The following is a 17,396-nucleotide window of genomic DNA, read 5'->3' on the forward strand; positions in this document are numbered from 1 at the left end:
CCCCCCAGTGAGAACAGTGTTAGAGAGAAAGGTGTGGAGTTTCCCCCAGTGAGAACAGTGTTAGAGAGAAAGGTGTGGAGTTTCCCCCGCAGTGAGAACAGTGTTACAGAGAAAGGTGTGGAGTTTCCCCCAGTGAGAACAGTGTTACAGAGAAAGGTGTGGAGTTTCCCCCCTCACTGAGAACAGTGTTAGAGAGAAACGTGTGGAGTTTCCCCCGCAGTGAGAACAGTGTTACAGAGAAAGGTGTGGAGTTCCCCACCTTCAGTGAGAACAGTGTTAGAGAGAAACGTGTCAGCTTTTAGGACTGCAAAAGCTCTGTGTGTGGCAGGGAGAAGTTCTGGGGCTTTTTGCAGCAAGGAAACTTCTGGGCAACCTGGCTCATGGTGACTTCCCCTCTGGAGCCCCAGCTTCAGTAAAAAGCAATGGCCTGGTCCCCGGGCAGCCTGAGAGTCAGGTGCAGAGAAAGGTTTCCAGCCTCGGGGAGGCTGGGCTGGGGGCTTAGTGCAGGCGGCACCACGAGGCATCTTGAGCGTCCCCGGTAAGGGCACCTAGATGAAAGCCAGGGATAATTATGGCTCTCTGGCCTCGCTTGATTCCACAAAACCCTTTGTGGTGGCCTGAAAGGAAAAGCAAATAGATGCAAAACCTGTCTCTGGCTTCTAGGATAGAAGGACCTTTGAAATTATAAGACATTAAAATAAAGCTTCGGGTAAAAGGACTGTCATGTTCTCGCTGCAGATTTGATGTGAGATCAAAAGAGAATTGCTCCAGAAAGCCCGCCTAGTGTGTCAGGGACACCTCACCCCAGTGCGCATTTTCCACAACGTGGCGTTGTCTCTCCCGTAAGGGCCATGGTCCCCCTCTGGTCACACTTCTCTGCTTTTTTGTCCCTCCACTTTATTTTTTGAGATAGGGTCCTAGGGCCGGGCGCGGTGGCTCACGCCTGTAATCCCAGCACTGTGGGAGGCCGAGGCGGGTGGATCACAAGGTCAAGAGATCGAGACCATCCTGGTCAACATGGTGAAACCCCATCTCTACTAAAAATACAAAAAATTAGCTGGGCATGGTGGCGTGTGCCTGTAATCCCAGCTACTCAGGAGGCTGAGGCAGGAGAATTGCCTGAACCCAGGAGGCGGAGGTTGCGGTGAGCCGAGATCGCGCCATTGCACTCCAGCCTGGGTAACATGAGTGAAACTCTGTCTCCAAAAAAAAAAAAGAGATAGGGTCCTGCCCTGTCACTCAGGCTCAGGCTGGAGTACGGTGGCACAGTCACAGCTCACTGCAGCCTCGACCTTGCAGGCTCATGTGATCCTCCCACCTCAGCCTCCCAAGTGTCCCCTCCAGTTTCTTTCTTAGGGGCCCTCAGGGATATGTGAGAGGCATGAGACTACTTGGGGGCTTCTGTGAGACAGGCAGGCTGCCAGCAACTCAGCTGTCCTTGTCCTGTGGGCCCTGTGCAATCAGACAGAAGATGATGCAGCTGCCTCGAGGGGCAAACACAGGCCCCCTCAGCTGCCGTCCCACCGGGGGAAGAGGCCCATCATCTCCCACAGGGTCAGGAAGGCTTGACAACCGCCTGGCCCAGCACAAGGGTTCTCCTCCAATCCCAAGCAAATGGAGCCCAGTGGAAATTCTGCCCCACATTAGCAGGCACAAGTGTCCTTCCACTTGTCACCATATCAGCCCATGCCGCGTCGCCTTCTGGGAGTAATGCCGACAGTTCCCTGGCCCACACCCCCTTTAGTGAGCAACCCGCCATGCACACGGCAGCCCAGCCGGAATCCTGTGGCCTGGGCGGATATTGGGTGCATTCAGTCGTGAAGCCTGAGGCTTCCCGGCGCCTGGCTCCCAGCCAGCACATGGCAGCGTTCTGAAGGACAGGAAGGAGCTGGCCCTCACTGCCCTTCTCAGACGGCTGGCGCTGGAGAAAAGCACACAGCTGTCCTCGCCGCTCTGCCTGGACTCACGTCCTCGTCCCCACCACTGGTGCAGCAGTGCCTTGTGGCTCCGTAGGACTGTGGACAGTGGGGCGTACCCAACCCCAGTGTGGATCCAGAGGTCTCCCTCTGCAGCAGGCCGTGGAGGCCGGAGGGGCCCCGTGCTGAGAAGGCCGCTCTGCACCGCTGACCGGGGGTCTGGCTGTGCGGTTCTGCTGAGCTCACCCGAGAGTCCATGCATGCGCTGCGGAGACCCGGGTCAGCAGCAGGGCCACTGCGGCGTGGGCACCCCAACACCTCATTAGGGGTGTTAATCAGCACAGATGAGTCAGCTGGCTATCAGTCGGCGCCTGCTGACAGGTGCAGGCAATCCGGGGGGCGGGGACACAGAATGCTCCCCTACCTGAGGGCATCCCAGGCCGGCGGGTGGGGCCGCTGAGAGCTAAAAGCACCACAATTCTGCTGTGTCCACAATGCACTTTCTTGATGCATTCGAAGCCACCGAGTTCACACCCACGTGTGCTCGGCCAGCGGCCCAGAAGTCACCCGCTCTGCCACAGCTACCACTTGAGTGGCTCGCGGCCCCGGCCCCGCTCGGCCTCCAGGTAGGCGTCATACAGCACCTTCAGGTGCAGCAGCAGCTGCTCCAGGTTCTCACCGGTCACCGCCGACAGTGCGATGACCTCCTGCCCCAAGTGATCCCGGAGCTGGGACAGATTGGCTCGGGCTTCAGGGAGGTCAATCTTATTTGCGATGATTGCGTGGGGCCTCTCAGACAGGCCCTCTTCATACATCTCCAGTTCGTATTTTAAATCGTCCACTTGAGTCCACGGCTCAGACAGGGAAAGATCCACCACGAACAAGAGAAAGCGGCAGCGCTCAATGTGCCTGAGGAAGGCAGACCCCAGGCCCCTGTTCTGGTGGGCGCCTCGTATGAGGCCAGGGATGTCGGCCACTGCAGGGAAGACGGGCACACGGGGTCACCACTGGTCCCACCCAGCACCAAGCGCACCTTCCACCTTGAGTCTGGGAGGGAAGGCCTGGAGCCCACTGCGGAGGCTGGATTTCCTGAGTTCTAACACTTTCCTTTCAAGGAATGGCTTGAACTAAAGCCATCTGATCACCGGGTGCTTCACTGGACTAACTGCCAGCCAAGGAACGGAACACCCTGTGATAACCGGGAGACCGGCATGGTGACGGATCTGTCTAGCAGGGGACACTTAACACCTTCTATCCTTCCGGCTTCAAATGGGATTCAAAAAAAGGAAAATGGCTTCCTACACTCTACTAATACTTTGATTATGGATAGAAATTATAGAGAGTACTCTGCAGATATAAAGTGCGTACGAATAACCTCACCAGCAGGCTTACTATTTTTAATGGGTACATTGTTTTCCGGGAAAAAGTTTTATTCTTTCAAACGGCACAAGGAACGCTTTTAAGCCACAGGTTGTGACGGTGCTGAGCCTCCACAGATGAAAGCAAAGGACAAATGGAGTGGGAAGAAATAACGTCCTCAGGCTGAAATTTCAGCTCAAGTTTCTAAACTGTAACTGACAGACTCCCGGGGGGATGGGGTGGGAACCTAATTTTCATAGAGAACAGGCTGATTAAAATTGTATAAATTAAAGCCAGGCCCGGTGGCTCATGCTTGTAATCCCAGCATTTTGGGAGGCTGAGGTGGGCAGATCGCTTGAGATCAGGAGTTGGGGACCAGCCTGGCCAACGTAGTGAAACCCTGTCTCTACTAAAAATACAAAAAAATTAACTGGGCGTGATGGCACATGCCTGTAATCCTAACTACTCAGGAGGCTGGGGCAGGAGAATCGCTTGAACACAGGAGGCGGAGGCTGCAGCGAGCTGAGATCAAGCCACTGTACTCCAGCCTGGGTGACAGAGTGAGACTTCATTCCAAAAAAAAAAAATTGTTTAAATCAGGAAAAACTATGCTACATTTTAAACGGAAAGCTAAATTTAAGAGCTACATGTAAGTCTAACCTGTGAGAGATTTCTGGAATCCTACCTGCTATTTGTTGGTGGCCTTCGTAGTGGACGATCCCGACGTGGGGCTTCAGGGTGGTAAATGGGTAGGCGGCCACGGCAGGTCTGGCGTTTGAAAGGGCCCGGAGAAGCGAGGATTTCCCGGCGTTGGGGAATCCCACCTGGGGGAGAGAGGGAAGGCGTGGCATGGCCCTCGGCAGCACCTGTTAGCACGGTCTGTAACTAACTCGATTGGTGGGAGGATTTCAGGACTGCGGGATTCACAAGGGCTCATGCTTGCGACCAAGCCCTCCCTGCACTCATGGGAAAACGGTGAGTCCCAAAGCTGTTTGCTTCTTGGCTGCTGGCAAAACCCCACGGAGAACAGGGATTTTCTAGAGTTCAATGTGTACAGATGCTATTGACGGAGGGGACACTTACCATCCCGGCGTGGGCCACCGTCTTCAGCTCCAGGTGGAGAACTCGCTGCTGTCCTGGCTGTCCAGGGGTACAGGTCACAGGGGCACGGTTGTCGTTGGCCAGGAAGAAGCGGTTGCCTTTCCCTCCGGCCCCGCCCAGTGCGGCGATGTACTGGTCGCCCAGGTGAGCCAGGTCAGCCACAACTCGGTTTCCCTCCTTCACCAGCGTGCCCACGGGGACCTGGGAAACAGCAGGCGCTCATCAGCTGAGCCGTATGAGCAGTGTGGAAAGGCGACCGTAACTCTCCTGAAGCAAGCGCTAAGGGAAGAAGACAAGAGCGGACGGTGCCCGCGGTGGCTGCCAGATTAGGAACGGGATGGCGCAGCCCCACCCCACTCACCTCCGCTGACAGCCCTGGAATGCAAGAAAAAGGTCCCAGTGCTCCAGGGATTTCACGGGCTCGGTACACGCCCTTCTGAGTGCACAAAGGGCTTTTCCAAATAGTGTTTCCAAAACATTAGGGTGAACAGAAGCAACGGGAACAAAACGGCTAATCTAAGAGAAGAGTGAGCTACACTGGCAAGGAAGGAGACACTGGGCCCGCTGGGTGGCAGCGGGCTCCTCGGTCGGAGGGCGGCTCGTGGTGCCAGAGACGGAGCGAGTGTGGATGCTGTGGGCTCCAGATTTCTAAGAGAATCATTTCATGAGCTTTTCACTAGGTGACATGCACATCGCGTGACCCTGGTACAAGCACCTGTCTGGGCTTTGCTTTGGGGACGGGGCAGCTTTCCTGTTGTTTGCAGCTTCCATTTGCACTGCGCTGTTTCCTGGCTGTGGGCATCAAGTCACAGGGGTCTCCTGGGTGGCCCCAGGAGCTGAATGATCCGGAACCACAGGGACACAGGGACAGGGCCAGCTCCGGCAGCCTCGGCTCACCTGGATATAGAGGGCGGCGCCACTGCGCCCGAAGCAGTTTTTCCTGCCGCCGTCTTCTCCATTGAAACCCTGGTACCTCGACAGGACCGATGACAGGGACTTGACTCGCTGATCAACTAAAGTGAGAACAAGAGTCTCAGCCCCTTTAAGACAGCCATGGCCTACTGCTGACATCTCTGTGTCCCTTTTCAGAACTTAAAAATGCGTATGGAAGCATGGAGTGAGGCTGCAGCAAAAGTCACAAAAACAGCAGCATGGCTTTTTGAAAGTGAACTTATTTTGCTTCCAAAAGTGCTGTCATTTCTGAACATTTTAAAATTACTCATTTTTTAAAGTAGCTACATTCTATGACTGTTGTGAACGCCTTGCTCCCAGCTCGCTGCTGCGTTTGTGCCGAGTGAGTGGGAATGACACCAGCACCCGGCAGCACCCGGCGGCAGCACCCGGCAGCACCCGGCGGCAGCACCCGCTGGCAGCACCCGGCAGCACCCGCCGGGCTGCCGCACAGGCTCTGCTTTCACGCGGCCAGCACGTCAGGTGCCTTGACAGGAAACACTCTGTGCTCCTGAAATTAAAAAACAAGACAAAACATGCTGGAAGCTGCTTTTTTGCGTGTGCTGTTTATGAACATCCGTGTATTTTATAAAAATGACATCCATACATCAGGGCTTTTGGTTTTCTTAGGGCAAGGTCTCCCCGTCGGCCAGGATGGAGTGCGGCGGCACCATGGGAGCTCGCTGCAGCCTCAGCCTGCTGGGCTCAAGCGATCTCCGGGCCTCAACCGCGAGTAGCTGGGACTATAGGTGTGTGCCACCACATCTGGTTATTTTTTTTTAAGAGACAGGGTATCACTGTGTTGCCTAGGCTTGTCTCAAACTCCTGGGCTCAAGTGATCCTCAGCCTCCCCAAATACTGGGATTACAGGCATGAGCCACTGCACCTAGCTGGGTTTTAAACATTTTATTTTTATTTTTTTAGAGACAGGGTATCACGCTGTCACCCACACTGGAGTGCCGGGGTATGATCAAGACTCACTGCAGCCTTGAACTCCTGGGCTCAGGCAATTCTCCTGGAGCCGCTGGGACCACAGGCACACGCCACCATGTCTGGCTAATTTTTTCAAAAATTTTTTGTAGATCCACAGATCTTGAGACCAAAAAAATAATTATTTTTTTTGCCCAGGCTGGTCTTGAACTTCTGGGCTCAAGTGATCCCCCTGCCTTGGCCTCCCAAAGTGCTGGGATCAGAGGCATGGGCCACTGCACCTGCCCATACATCAGGTTTTTAGTTCAAATGCACATGCAGACTCAGGGCCCCTCCCCACCTCCGCCCGTGCCACCCCAGGGCACCTGCCTCTCAGAATGACATGCCCGCCGTTGCCTCCGTCCCCTCCATCGGGGCCTCCAAACTCCTTGCGGGGCTCACTGTGGAAGCAGCTTGCCCCGGCGCCTCCGTTTCCTCCACAGACAAGCACTCTCCGACAGTCCACAAAATACCTTTTCTGCAGAGAGCACAAGCATCCCACGTCACCTCGGCACTTGAGGGCCCTTCAAGAGACCACGCATCCATTTGAGATGTGCTTCTATCTGGGACAGCCTATTAAAATTCGAGGTTAATGACACTAACATGGCTAATCTCTTCTAAAATTCAAAGATAAAACAGCTCCCATAAGTCAGCAGCATCTGTAGACAGAGGTAAATCCACGATGCAGACCTAAGTATTCTGTATGGACCCACACTTCAAAATTCAGCATTTCTTATTCTGGGTGAGACTAATTTAAAAACAAACCGAAACCCAGCATTTCTAACCTAAAACACCCACATCTTGTTTACGAAATATTCATTAAATAATGTGTCTTTCCATTCCAAAAAAACCATTCCTGAAATAGTAGAACCTTACTCTCAGAAAGTTCTAATTTCCCAGGCTGTGATAGGGAAATGGAGTTACAGCCGTTCCTGCACAATTGCCAGGCTTTCGACTCTGAACAGTGTTCTCTGGGGCCTGAAGCAAACAAGGTTCACTGTAAAAACCTAGTGATGCAAACAGAGCCCCTTGCTGGAGGGAAAGCTGATTGCGAGGTCACTGAGGCAGGTGCAGTCTGGTCGAAGAGAGAACTAATCAGGTTACTGTTCACTACACAGCAGCTCCGACCACAGAAGGGTCAGCTCCGACCACAGAAGGGTCAGCTCCCTTGGCCCAGGATGCTGCAGCCGCACCACACCCTGGGGTGGGCACCGGGCTTCTGCCACGTACACGGACAGACGCACCACGCCCAACAGCCACCCAGGCCTGCTGCTTCTGCACTCCCATCCAATACTCCTCAAATGCGTCTTCTTTTTTTCTTTTAAAAGAAAATACACAAACATTTTAAGATTCTTTGGCACCACCGTGTGGAAAAACCATGAACTGCTATTTCCAAATCTCAACGTGTAATGTCCACCAGACAGGGAGAGCCACACCTAGACTGGCCTTCTCTTCTGGGGATGAGGCAGGCCTGTGCGGACACTTCCGCTATGTGAGCACACTTCCTGCCACGGCGGCTTTTCCCCCGAAGTGCTGTTTGCCCCAGTGATGCTTATCTGTAGCCCCTCCATTCAGGAGGAATGAAGTAAGTCATAAACTTGTATTTTCTTGAATTTATGAGAGAGAATCATGTTTCAAATAGGAGGTTTTGGTAAACAGAACAAGAAAAACTTGTAAGGCTTAAAGAACCATGAAACAGAAAGTCTATTTCCTCCATTTATTTTATTTACTTATTAATTTTTAGTAGAGATGGGGTTTCACCATGTTGGCCAGGCTGGTCTCGAACTCCTGACCTCAAGTGATCCGCCTGCCTCAGCTTCCCAAAGGGTTGAGAATACAGGCATGAGCCACCGCGCCTGGCCCCTTGATGGGTTTTAAATTAAGAAATAGCCACATATATTAAAGGATATATGTAATATACATGTAAGATACCCAGGATCATGGTAAAATGAGCAGCCTATACCACGGCTCTCCAAGCACCCAGCATCTCTCCCAGCCTGCTGGGATTTGCTGAGTGTGGGACTTGGCACACAGGCCGCATTTCACCCCACCATTTTCAAGAAGCTCCATGTGCCCCCATCAGTAACATCATTAACTAACATCAACAGAGATGAGATCAAGAGGACCCAAAACCACACCCCGTGCTTTCTGGGGAGTAGACAGGCAAGCTGCTGTACTCCCACATGCAGACTTGGGGCCCCTAACTTCAGAAGTCTCACCAGCTTCTTCTCAGAGAGTGGCTTCTTCCCCGGGAGCTCCTGATGCTTGGCGTGGTCCGCACGGCCGACCGAGAGCAGCCTGGGAGAAACCTGCCGTGGCAGTAGCTGGCTGGGCTTAAGGCCAGCCTGCATGGACAAGGCCCAGTGCCCCACGCCCTCAAACATGGTCCTCGATCTTGCTGAGAAAAGCCTTGCAGGTGTCATGGCCCCTACGGAAGTCAGATTGGCAAAATGAGATACTTGGTTGAATCCTGGCATGAAACAGAAACTAAAGAGGAGGGCCCCACCAGTAGGTCTCAATGCCTGTTTCTGAAACAAACAAGTGAACTGACAAATCCGACTTCGCTGGGCACTCACCCTCTCTGCCCTGACCCAGTCAGCCGATCTGTGACTCGAGAGCAGGCTTTCTGTACAAAGGGTTTAAAACAGTAAATCACCCACCACGCTAGACAAAGGATTTAAAACAGTAAATCACCCACCACGCTAGACACGCCCTCTTATGGAATATCAAGTATCTGCTCAACAAAAATATTAAAAAGGAAATCTGAACTGCAAGTCAAAATTTCTTGAAAATAAAGACACCCATTTATTCAAATATTATTAAGTGGGTAATCTTGTGCAATTTTAAAGTTGTTAAACTGGAACACAACAAAAACATTAAACATGGGTCATAGCAGCTAAGCATCCAGGCTCTGGAAACCAAGTCTCAGGGATAGCCACGCGCCTGTGTGGCCTCAGCCTCCTCAGCTGTAAGGACACTCGTACTTAGGATGGGGAGCTGTAAGGACAGGGCTGGGGGTGAGGATGGGCTGAGCTGATCCACACAGCTAGACAACAGTGGCCCTCGCGGTCACACTGAGAGAATGAGAAGCAGACACTTGGCTGGTCATCATAAAGACCGAAACACAATGAGAAGCCTGGACCTTTCAGCCCCACCCCCACCCTCCAAAAAGGAGACAGGGGCTGGAGGCCGAGTTCATAAGTGATCACGTCTCCATGATGAGGCCTCCATGGAAATCCTTCAGCTAGAGGTCCTGGAAAGCTTTCGGTTTGGTGAACACATCCTGTGCTGTGAGGGCAGACACACAACTTCCCAGGGACACAGACTCCTGTGCCCAGGACCTCCAGGCCTCGCTGTGCCTCTCCTCACCCAGCTGCCCACCTCTGCCTCCTGTGGCATCCTCTATAGTAAACTGGCAATGCAAACCAACTGCCTTCCTTAGTTCTGTGAGCCACTACAGCAAATTATCAAACCTGAAGGGGTTGCAGGAGCCCCCAATGTATAGCCAAGATGGACAGAAGTGTGGGTGCCCTGCAATTAGCATCTGAAATGGGAGGTGGTTTGGTGTGACTGAGCCCCTAACCCTGGGGTCTGTGATAACCACGGCAGGGTCAGACTGAAGTGAATTATCGGGTGCCTGGTGGTGTTTGGAAGGGACTGGTTATCGGGTGCCCGGTGGTGTCTGGAGAGGACTGGTGAATTGTTGGTGTGGAAAACCCATGCTTTTGGTGCCTGACGGTGGTGTTGGTGGGAACAGATCTGCACAGCGACAGGGCTGGCACAGCTGCTGTCACTCTCGGAGCCTTATTTCAGTGGTCACGTGTGCATTCAGCCGCTCATGGCAGCTGGTGACCCTGCAGGTGCCAAGGGCACAGTGAGGAAGCTGGTGACCCTGCAGGTGCCAAGGGCACAGTGAGGAAGCTGGTGACCCTGCAGGTGCCAAGGGCACAGTGAGGAAGCTGGCGACCCTGCCTTCTAGCAGAGGACAGCCCTTCTCCCTTCACCACGAGCACAAACACTGCCTGCTCCCCAAGCCCCCCATTCTTCAGCGGGTCCCATAGGAAGAACCTCACAAAGCGCTCCCCATCCTGAGTATGAGAGGCATGTACAGAAAGGGCCCCTGGTACTCAGCTGAAAACTGGCCACGAGGCCCGTGTGGGAACACGAGGGGACACTGCCTGCCTCCTTCTTTGAGACAGCTTGGATGCCTCCCTCTCCACAGCCTCACTCCTCCGAAAAGGGGTCACCTCCTTTCAGGCGGGGTGTCACTCCTCTGTGGGGTCCTTGGCTATTTCGCCTTAATTCTGAGGCAATCACAGTTACAGAAAAGTTGGAAGAATACAAAGAACTTTCTCCTCATCACTGAGTCAGTCACTGACCAGACTTCTCTGCACCCGGAACATTCCATGTGTGTTTCCCCGAGACCGGCCATGACCAACAGCCCCTCCTCAGGCGCCCCCACAGGAGCCCCCCCCTCCCGCAGGAGAGTCTGCATCCCAGTCCCTGCTGCCTGCAGCTGCCGTGCCTCCGCCGGCTCTCTGGGCTAGAAGGTTCCTCAGCCTCTCCTGACTCTGGATCGCCCCTGACACCTGGGAGGCGGCAGGCCAGCTACGAGCAGGACGTCCTTGATCCCAGTTCAGCACTCTGGGATCATTCTAATTTTCTCCTGTGGTCTTGGTCACTCCATTCTCTGCCTATAAGAAACTGGGCTTCTGGCCGGGCGCGGTGGCTCACGCCTGTAATCCCAGCACTTTGGGAGGCCGAGGCGGGTGGATCACGAGGTCAAGAGATCAAGACCATCCTGGTCAACATGGTGAAACCCCGTCTCTTCTAAAAATACAAAAAATTAGCTGGGCATGGTGGCGCGTGCCTGTAGTCCCAGCTGCTCAGGAGGCTGAGGCAGGATAATTGCCTGAACCCAGGAGGCGGAGGTTGCGGTGAGCCGAGATCGCGCCATTGCACTCCAGCCTGGGTAACAAGAGCGAAACTCCGTCTCAAAAAAAAAAAAAAAAAAAAAGAAACTGGGCTTCCATGCTCTTTAAGACACGTGTGGAGCCGCTCAAGCCCTACTGTGACCCGCCCTCAGCGCCACCTCCCTGCTCCACACAGGTGCTCTCGTTCCCCGACTGACCGCACTACCATGCTGGGCCACCTCTCCGTAGGACACCTCCCCTGGTTACTCTTCCTGTGAATATATTTTAAAGGACGGCTGATTTTGAGATGAGTTTAGATTTGTGGACAAGGTGCAAAGGCATTCCCGCGGGCTTTCTTCCCAGTGTCCCCGGCAGCTGTGCCTGTGTGGCCGCCACGCCTGTGTGGCCACCGCTGGTGCACTGCCGCTGAGTGCCAGGTGGCGCTCGGGGCTCCGCGGTTTCCCAAGAGCACCCTTCTTATCTTCCGGGATGCAGGCCAGGATCCACACTGCTTTTAACCGGCAGGTAGTGATATTTTCAAGTGCGTGAAGAAAAAAGGTGCTGAGGCCTTCTATACCTAGGGAAAGTATCTTTCAGAAAGGAAGGTGAAATAAAGAATCTCAGGTGGTAGAAAACAAGACAGTTTACCACTAATATCCCTGCTGTATAAGGAATGCCCAAGAAAGTTCCTCAGGTTGAAGGAAAATGATACCGGAGGGAAGCCTGGATCTTGAGGAGGGAAGGCAGAGCAGCAGAAACGGTAAATACCAAATGCCACTGTTTTCCTCTTAAGAGTTCTTAAATATGTATGACTGCAGACAAAAGAACACTGTTTAGTGGGCTTCCATTGCTCACAGAGGTAATACACGTGACGGCACAATGAAAAGGTCAGCAGGGGATTAAAGGGACCCAGATGACAGCAAGGTCCCCTGTTTCTGGGATGGGCACAGCATTAACTCTAAGCAGACAGTGAAGGCTAGGTGCACAGACTGGAAGCTCCCAAGCAATTACTAACACACAATACAAAGACACAGATCCAAAAAGCCAACAGATACGTGAAATGCTAAGAACTACCCCAAAAATTCAGAAGAAAAAGAACAAAAGAACAAAAAATCGAGGGGACACATAGGAAGCAATACTAAAAGTGCACCTAAATCCAACCGTGTAAGTAGTTTCATTAAATGGTATGTTCACAGATTCGAAGTGAAGGGCAGAGGTTGACAAGGTGGGTTAAAAAGAGCCAGCTGGTTGCTGGCTGTAATCTCAGCACTGTGGGAGGCCAAGGTGGGAGGATCTCTTGAAGCCACGAGTTTGAGACCAGCCTGGGCAAAACAGCATGGCCCTCATTTCTACCAAAAGAAAAAAAATTAGCTGGGCTTGGTGGTGCACCCCTGTGGTCCTAGCTACTTGGGAGGTAAGGCGGGAGGATCGCTTGAGCCCATGAAGTCAAAGCTGCATTCCAGCCTGAGCAACAGAACGAGAGAATGAGACCCTATCTTTTTTTTTTTTGAGACAGGGTGTCACTCTGTCACTCCAACTGGAGTGCAGTGATGTAATCACAGCTCATTACAGGCTTGACCTCCTGTATTAAAGCGATCCTCTTGCCTCAGCCTCCTGAGTAGCTGGGACTACAGGTAAGTGCCACTGTGCTCGACAAATGTTTTTAAAGTTTTTTGCAGAGATGGGGTCTCCCCGTTACCTAGGCTGGTTTCAAATTCCTGGGCCCAAGTGATCTTTCTGTCTTGGCCTCCCAAAGTGCTGAGATTACAAGCATGAGCCACCACAACTGCCCTGAGACCCTTTGTCTAAAAATAGAAACATAAAAACAGTAAAGACATGAAATCTAAACAATACTATCAAAATATTTACCAGGTTGACATTTATATAGCAGTACATCCAACAACTGTAAAATATGCACTATCTTCCGGTGCATGTGGAACATTCACCAAAACAGAGCGTAAGATGCGTCACAAAAGAAGTCTCAATACACTGAAAAGAAGCCATGCACGGTCAGCCCTCTGTATCTGTGGAGTCAACAAGCCTCCGGTAGAGAGTATGCGAAAAACAAAAAACAGTAACAATTTTTTTAAATTAAAAAAATAAAGTACACCAACTATATCCACAGCATTTATATTACATTGTAGTATAAATAATCTAGAGATTATTTAATATATACAGAAAGGCTGGGTGCAGTGGCTTATATCCGTAATCCCAGCTATTTGGGAGGCCAAGGTGGGAGGATCACTTGAGGCCAGGAATTTGAGAACAGCCTAGGTAAAATAGTGAGACCTTGTCTCTACCAAAAAAAACAAAAAAAGAAAGAAAGAAAATTAGCTGGGCATGGTGGTGCACACCTATAATACCAGCTACTTAGGAGGTTAAGGTGGGAGGATCACTGACGCCCAGGAGTTGGAGGCTGCAGTGAGCCATGATCACACCACTGCACTCCAGCCTGGGTGACAGAGCTCCTGACTGGGGGGAAAACAGTATATGAAGGATGCGTGCAGCTTACATGCAAATAATACTCCATTTTATATCAGGGACGTGAGCAACCTCCAACCAATCCCCCTCAAATATCAACCATAGGGTCTATTCTCTAACCAGAATTAAACTGAAAGTCAATAGCTAGAAAATATCTAGGAAAATCCCAAATATCTGCAAATTAAACAACCTTCTTCTAAATAATCCATAGGTCAAAGAAGAAATCAAAAGAGAAATTAGAAAATGTTTTGAACTGAATGACAATGAAAATGCAAAACACCAGAATTTAAGAGATGCAGCTGCAGCAGTGTTTAGAAGGAAACTTACAGCTCTAAAGGTTACCTTAGTAAAGAAGAAAGAGCTAAAATCAGTAACCTAAGGCTCCAAATCAAGACACCAGAAAGAGCAAAGTCAGCCGAAGCGAGAAGGGGAGGGATCATACAGAGTGGAAATAAACAAAGAAACAGCCGACAACAATGAAATGTAACAAAAAGCAGGCTCACTGAAAAGCCAAGCTTACTAACAGAAACCGGAGAGCGCAAATCTCCACTGCCAGGAATGTTAAAAGGTTATCTTCAACACACCTTACAGAGAGCAAAACGACAAGAGAACACCAGTAACAACTTCACGCCAGCAAATTCAATCACAACTCAGCTTACGTAAAATAAACACATTTCTTGAAAAATGCAACTTATTAAAGAAACACAAGAATAAACAATCTAAAATAGCCCTGTATCTACTCAAGAAGTTAAATTTGTTATAAAAGAACACTCCCGGCCAGGTGCAGTGGCTCACGACTGTAATCCCAGCAGTTTGGGAGGCCGAAGCAGGTGGATCACGAGGTCAAGAGTTCCAGATCAGCCTGGCCAAAATGGTGAAACCCCGTCTCTACTAAAAATACAAAAATTAGCCAGGTGTAGTGGCATGTGCCTGTAGTCCTGGCTACTCAGGAGGCTGAGGCTTGAACCCGGGAGCTGGAGGCTCGCTGAGCTGAGATTGTACCGCTGTTACACTACAGCTTGGGCAACAGAGCGAGACTCTATCTCAAAAAAAAAAAAAAAAAAAAAAAATCAGTTGTATTTTTAAGTTTCAGCTGCAAATAACTGTACATTAAAATGAAGAAAAACACCCATTTATGGTAGTGTCAAACACAAAAAGTACCTGAACATAATTTCACAATAAACCTTCAAAACCTCCACCTCTCTACTTGCAAAATACTGTTCTAAGTATTTTTCAGGGATTAACTCATTCAGTTCTCATAAAACTCTGTGAAGAAAATACTTCATCATTCTCATTTTAAAGTTGGGGAAACTGAGGCAGACAGGTGAAGAGACTCACCCAAGAGCTATCAGATGGGAAGGGTCGGGGTGGAGCATGAAAACAGGTTGGGGAAAAAACACAACTCGGGCTTATCAACACAAGCACAGTCACGGCTCGGCCTGCTGGAGCGCTACACCACCCAGCCCGGATATTCTGGAAACCAGGCTTCCTGACGCAGGTGACATGGAACCTGAAGGCGGTGAACCACAGAGGAGGCGACCGGAGGCCTGAACTCGGAATCTCGCCTCATCTGCTTCCTCCTTTTTGCCCTTTCAATTTCTCTTTGGAGACCTGCAGAGTGATGTGGCTCTCCCTTGCCAGATGAACAAATTCCACTGTTTTGCGCTGCTCTTCGGTGTCTTTATTTTCCTTCTAACAAGGCTGTCCTTGAGCTGTCCAGTATAGTACCCACAGGCCACATGGGGCCATTAGGCTAAAATTACCTAAAATGTAGAAACTCAGTCCCTCAGGCCACGTCTAAGTGCTCATAGCCACATGACGACAGTGGGTACCATATGGGACAGTACAGATGAGAACACTGCCCTCATCACAGACAGGGCTTTTTTCAGACAAGAGTCTCACTCTGTTGCTCAGGCTGGAGTGCAGTGGCATGATCTCACCTCCCTGCAACCTTTGCCTCTTGGGTTCAAGAAATTCTCGTGCCTCAGCCTTCCAAGAAGCTGGGATTACAGGCACCCACCACCACGCTCAGCTAATTTGTGTGTGTGTATATATATATTTTTTTATATAAAAATATACATGTGTGTATATATTTTTTTTGGGGGGGGGGGCGGAGTTTCGCTCTAGTTGCCCAAGCTGGAGTGCAGTGGCAGGATCTCAGCTCACTGCAACCTCTGCCTCACGGGTTCAAGTGATCCACCCGCCTCAGCCTCCCGAGTACCCGGGATTACACATGCCCACCAATTTTGGATTTTTTAATAGGGACAGGATTTCGTCCTGTTGGCCAGGCTGGTCTTGAACTCTAGACGTCAGGATGATCCACTTGCCTCGGCCTCCCAAAGTGCTGAGATTACAGGCGTGAGACACCGTGCCCGGCACTGATTCTTGACTTTACATTTTTTATGCCCATCTAAAGCAGAGGAGGCTGAGAGTCAGAGAGGTTAAGTCACTTGCCCAAAGTGACAGTGTCCTCTGGCCCCCAGCTGTTGGTGACACCTGCATTTGACGGCAGGAGTCTTCCCACTGAGGTTCGCATAAACAGACTTCCCAAGGCACTAAGGCCAGGATAATTTCAAAGGAATCTATTTTCTGCTTCTCAACTTTTGCTATGTTCTCTCTGCTAAAACAGAACTGCCTGAGGAGGAACTTGTGATTAAAAAAACTGACTTCTCCTTTCCCGTCCCCCTTTCACAGTGGGTCCCCCCTTTACAAAGGAAAGGTTTTCTCTAGCGACACTGCCCAACCAGCCCCTCCGATTCCCACCTACAGGTGTGTGTGAACACCGTCCTCGGCATCTACAGCTACGAGGACGTAAGACGGGAACAGAACGGACAACCCCGTCTCACTGGGCAAAGGCCGCCCGCGGACAGTGAACCCTCTGGAAACGCGTCCCCCGAGGCGCGTTCACAACACACTTTTTAACACGCCAGTGCGCACATACTGATGCTGTCCTGCGCGAGTGTATACTACCATCATCACTTTAGCGTTCCAGGGGAAAACGTTCAGTGCTTAGAGCCCTGGATCGAGGCAAATTCTCGGAATTCACACGCGCACCCACCCGTGACAGCAGCACCGCGGCGGCCGACAGCACCTCCGACCCAAAACGCGGCTCTGCGGGGCGGGGCAGGACCGGGAGCACGGCGCCGCTCCCCAGCGCCCGGGTTCGCAGACCCGCAGCCCTCCAGGCCTCTCGGCTCCTAGGCTGGGCCGCTCCCGCTTCCCGCTTCCCGCTTCCCGCTTCCCGCTTCCCGCTTCCCGCTTCCCGCGCCCCGCGGCCCAGGCCGAGGCCCCTCCCCACGCCCCGGCCACGACCGCCCCCGCGCCCGCCGCGCCCGCCGCGCCCTCACTCACCTGCTCGGGAGAGCGCGTCACTTCCGGGGCCCCGCCGGCGGCCGACCCCTTCCGGTGCCTCTAGGCTCCGGCAGCCTCCGCGCTTCCCTAGTGCGCAGGTGCGGAAGACGGGCCGGCGGACCCCGGAGGGGACCTTGTCCCCGTGAGCGGTCGCCAGGAGGAGTAGCGGGAGGGCAGCAGGGCGCTCAGCTGCCGGAGCCCAGGGCCAGCCGCCCGGCCCGGTGCCCAGGACCACCCAGCCCCTCCGTCCCGTCCGGCGCTGTGGCCGTCTGCGAAGCCCCCCGGGCCTGATGAGGACACCGCTCTTGCCCGAGGAAGCTACGGGGCAACGCAGAGCTGGCAGTGGGACCGCACG

The 17,396-nt window shown here is 52.2% G+C and overlaps 1 protein-coding gene and 1 long non-coding RNA gene across 8 annotated transcripts; one reads left to right on the forward strand and one right to left on the reverse strand.

Moving 5' to 3' along the window:
• Positions 1-2,402: 2,402 nt before the first annotated feature.
• Positions 2,403-17,127, reverse strand: MTG2 (mitochondrial ribosome associated GTPase 2). 7 transcript variants are annotated; one of them, XM_032257113.1, is made up of 8 exons: positions 17,042-17,094; positions 16,704-16,801; positions 8,516-8,724; positions 6,627-6,774; positions 5,274-5,389; positions 4,359-4,577; positions 3,961-4,099; positions 2,403-2,892 (listed from the first exon to the last, which is right to left on the reverse strand). In XM_032257113.1, the coding sequence occupies exons 3-8, from the start codon at positions 8,717-8,719 to the stop codon at positions 2,498-2,500; spliced, it is 1,221 nt and encodes a 406-aa protein (XP_032113004.1). In that variant the 5' UTR covers positions 8,720-8,724; positions 16,704-16,801; positions 17,042-17,094; the 3' UTR covers positions 2,403-2,497. The 7 variants fall into 7 exon arrangements, with proteins under 7 accessions (XP_032113004.1, XP_032113006.1, XP_032113005.1 ...); XM_032257115.1 differs by lacking the exon at positions 16,704-16,801 and having other exon boundaries at positions 17,042-17,127; XM_032257114.1 differs by lacking the exons at positions 16,704-16,801; positions 17,042-17,094 and adding an exon at positions 11,033-11,059.
• LOC116535761 lies at positions 9,904-10,354 on the forward strand. Its single transcript, XR_004262345.1, has 3 exons — positions 9,904-9,941; positions 9,987-10,156; positions 10,233-10,354. It is a non-coding gene; the product is annotated as an uncharacterized LOC116535761 (long non-coding RNA).
• Positions 17,128-17,396: the final 269 nt, after the last annotated feature.

The sequence above is a fragment of the Sapajus apella genome, unplaced genomic scaffold (genome assembly GCF_009761245.1).
Source record: "Sapajus apella isolate SASKATOON/1434 unplaced genomic scaffold, GSC_monkey_1.0 scaffold96, whole genome shotgun sequence".
In the NCBI taxonomy this organism is placed as follows: Eukaryota; Metazoa; Chordata; class Mammalia; order Primates; family Cebidae; genus Sapajus; species Sapajus apella.

Excerpts from the sequence above, each read along its gene's own strand:
- MTG2 (XM_032257111.1), bottom strand. The coding sequence starts at position 8,773 with ATGCCAGGATTCAACCAAGTATCTCATTTTGCCAATCTGACTTCCGTA. Across the intron at positions 6,775-8,515 it reads CACTCTCTGAGAAGAAGCTG|AAAAGGTATTTTGTGGACTG; the intron begins GTGAGACTTCTG and ends TGCTCTCTGCAG. Across the intron at positions 4,578-5,273 it reads GCGCCGCCCTCTATATCCAG|GTCCCCGTGGGCACGCTGGT; the intron begins GTGAGCCGAGGC and ends GCTGTTTCCCAG.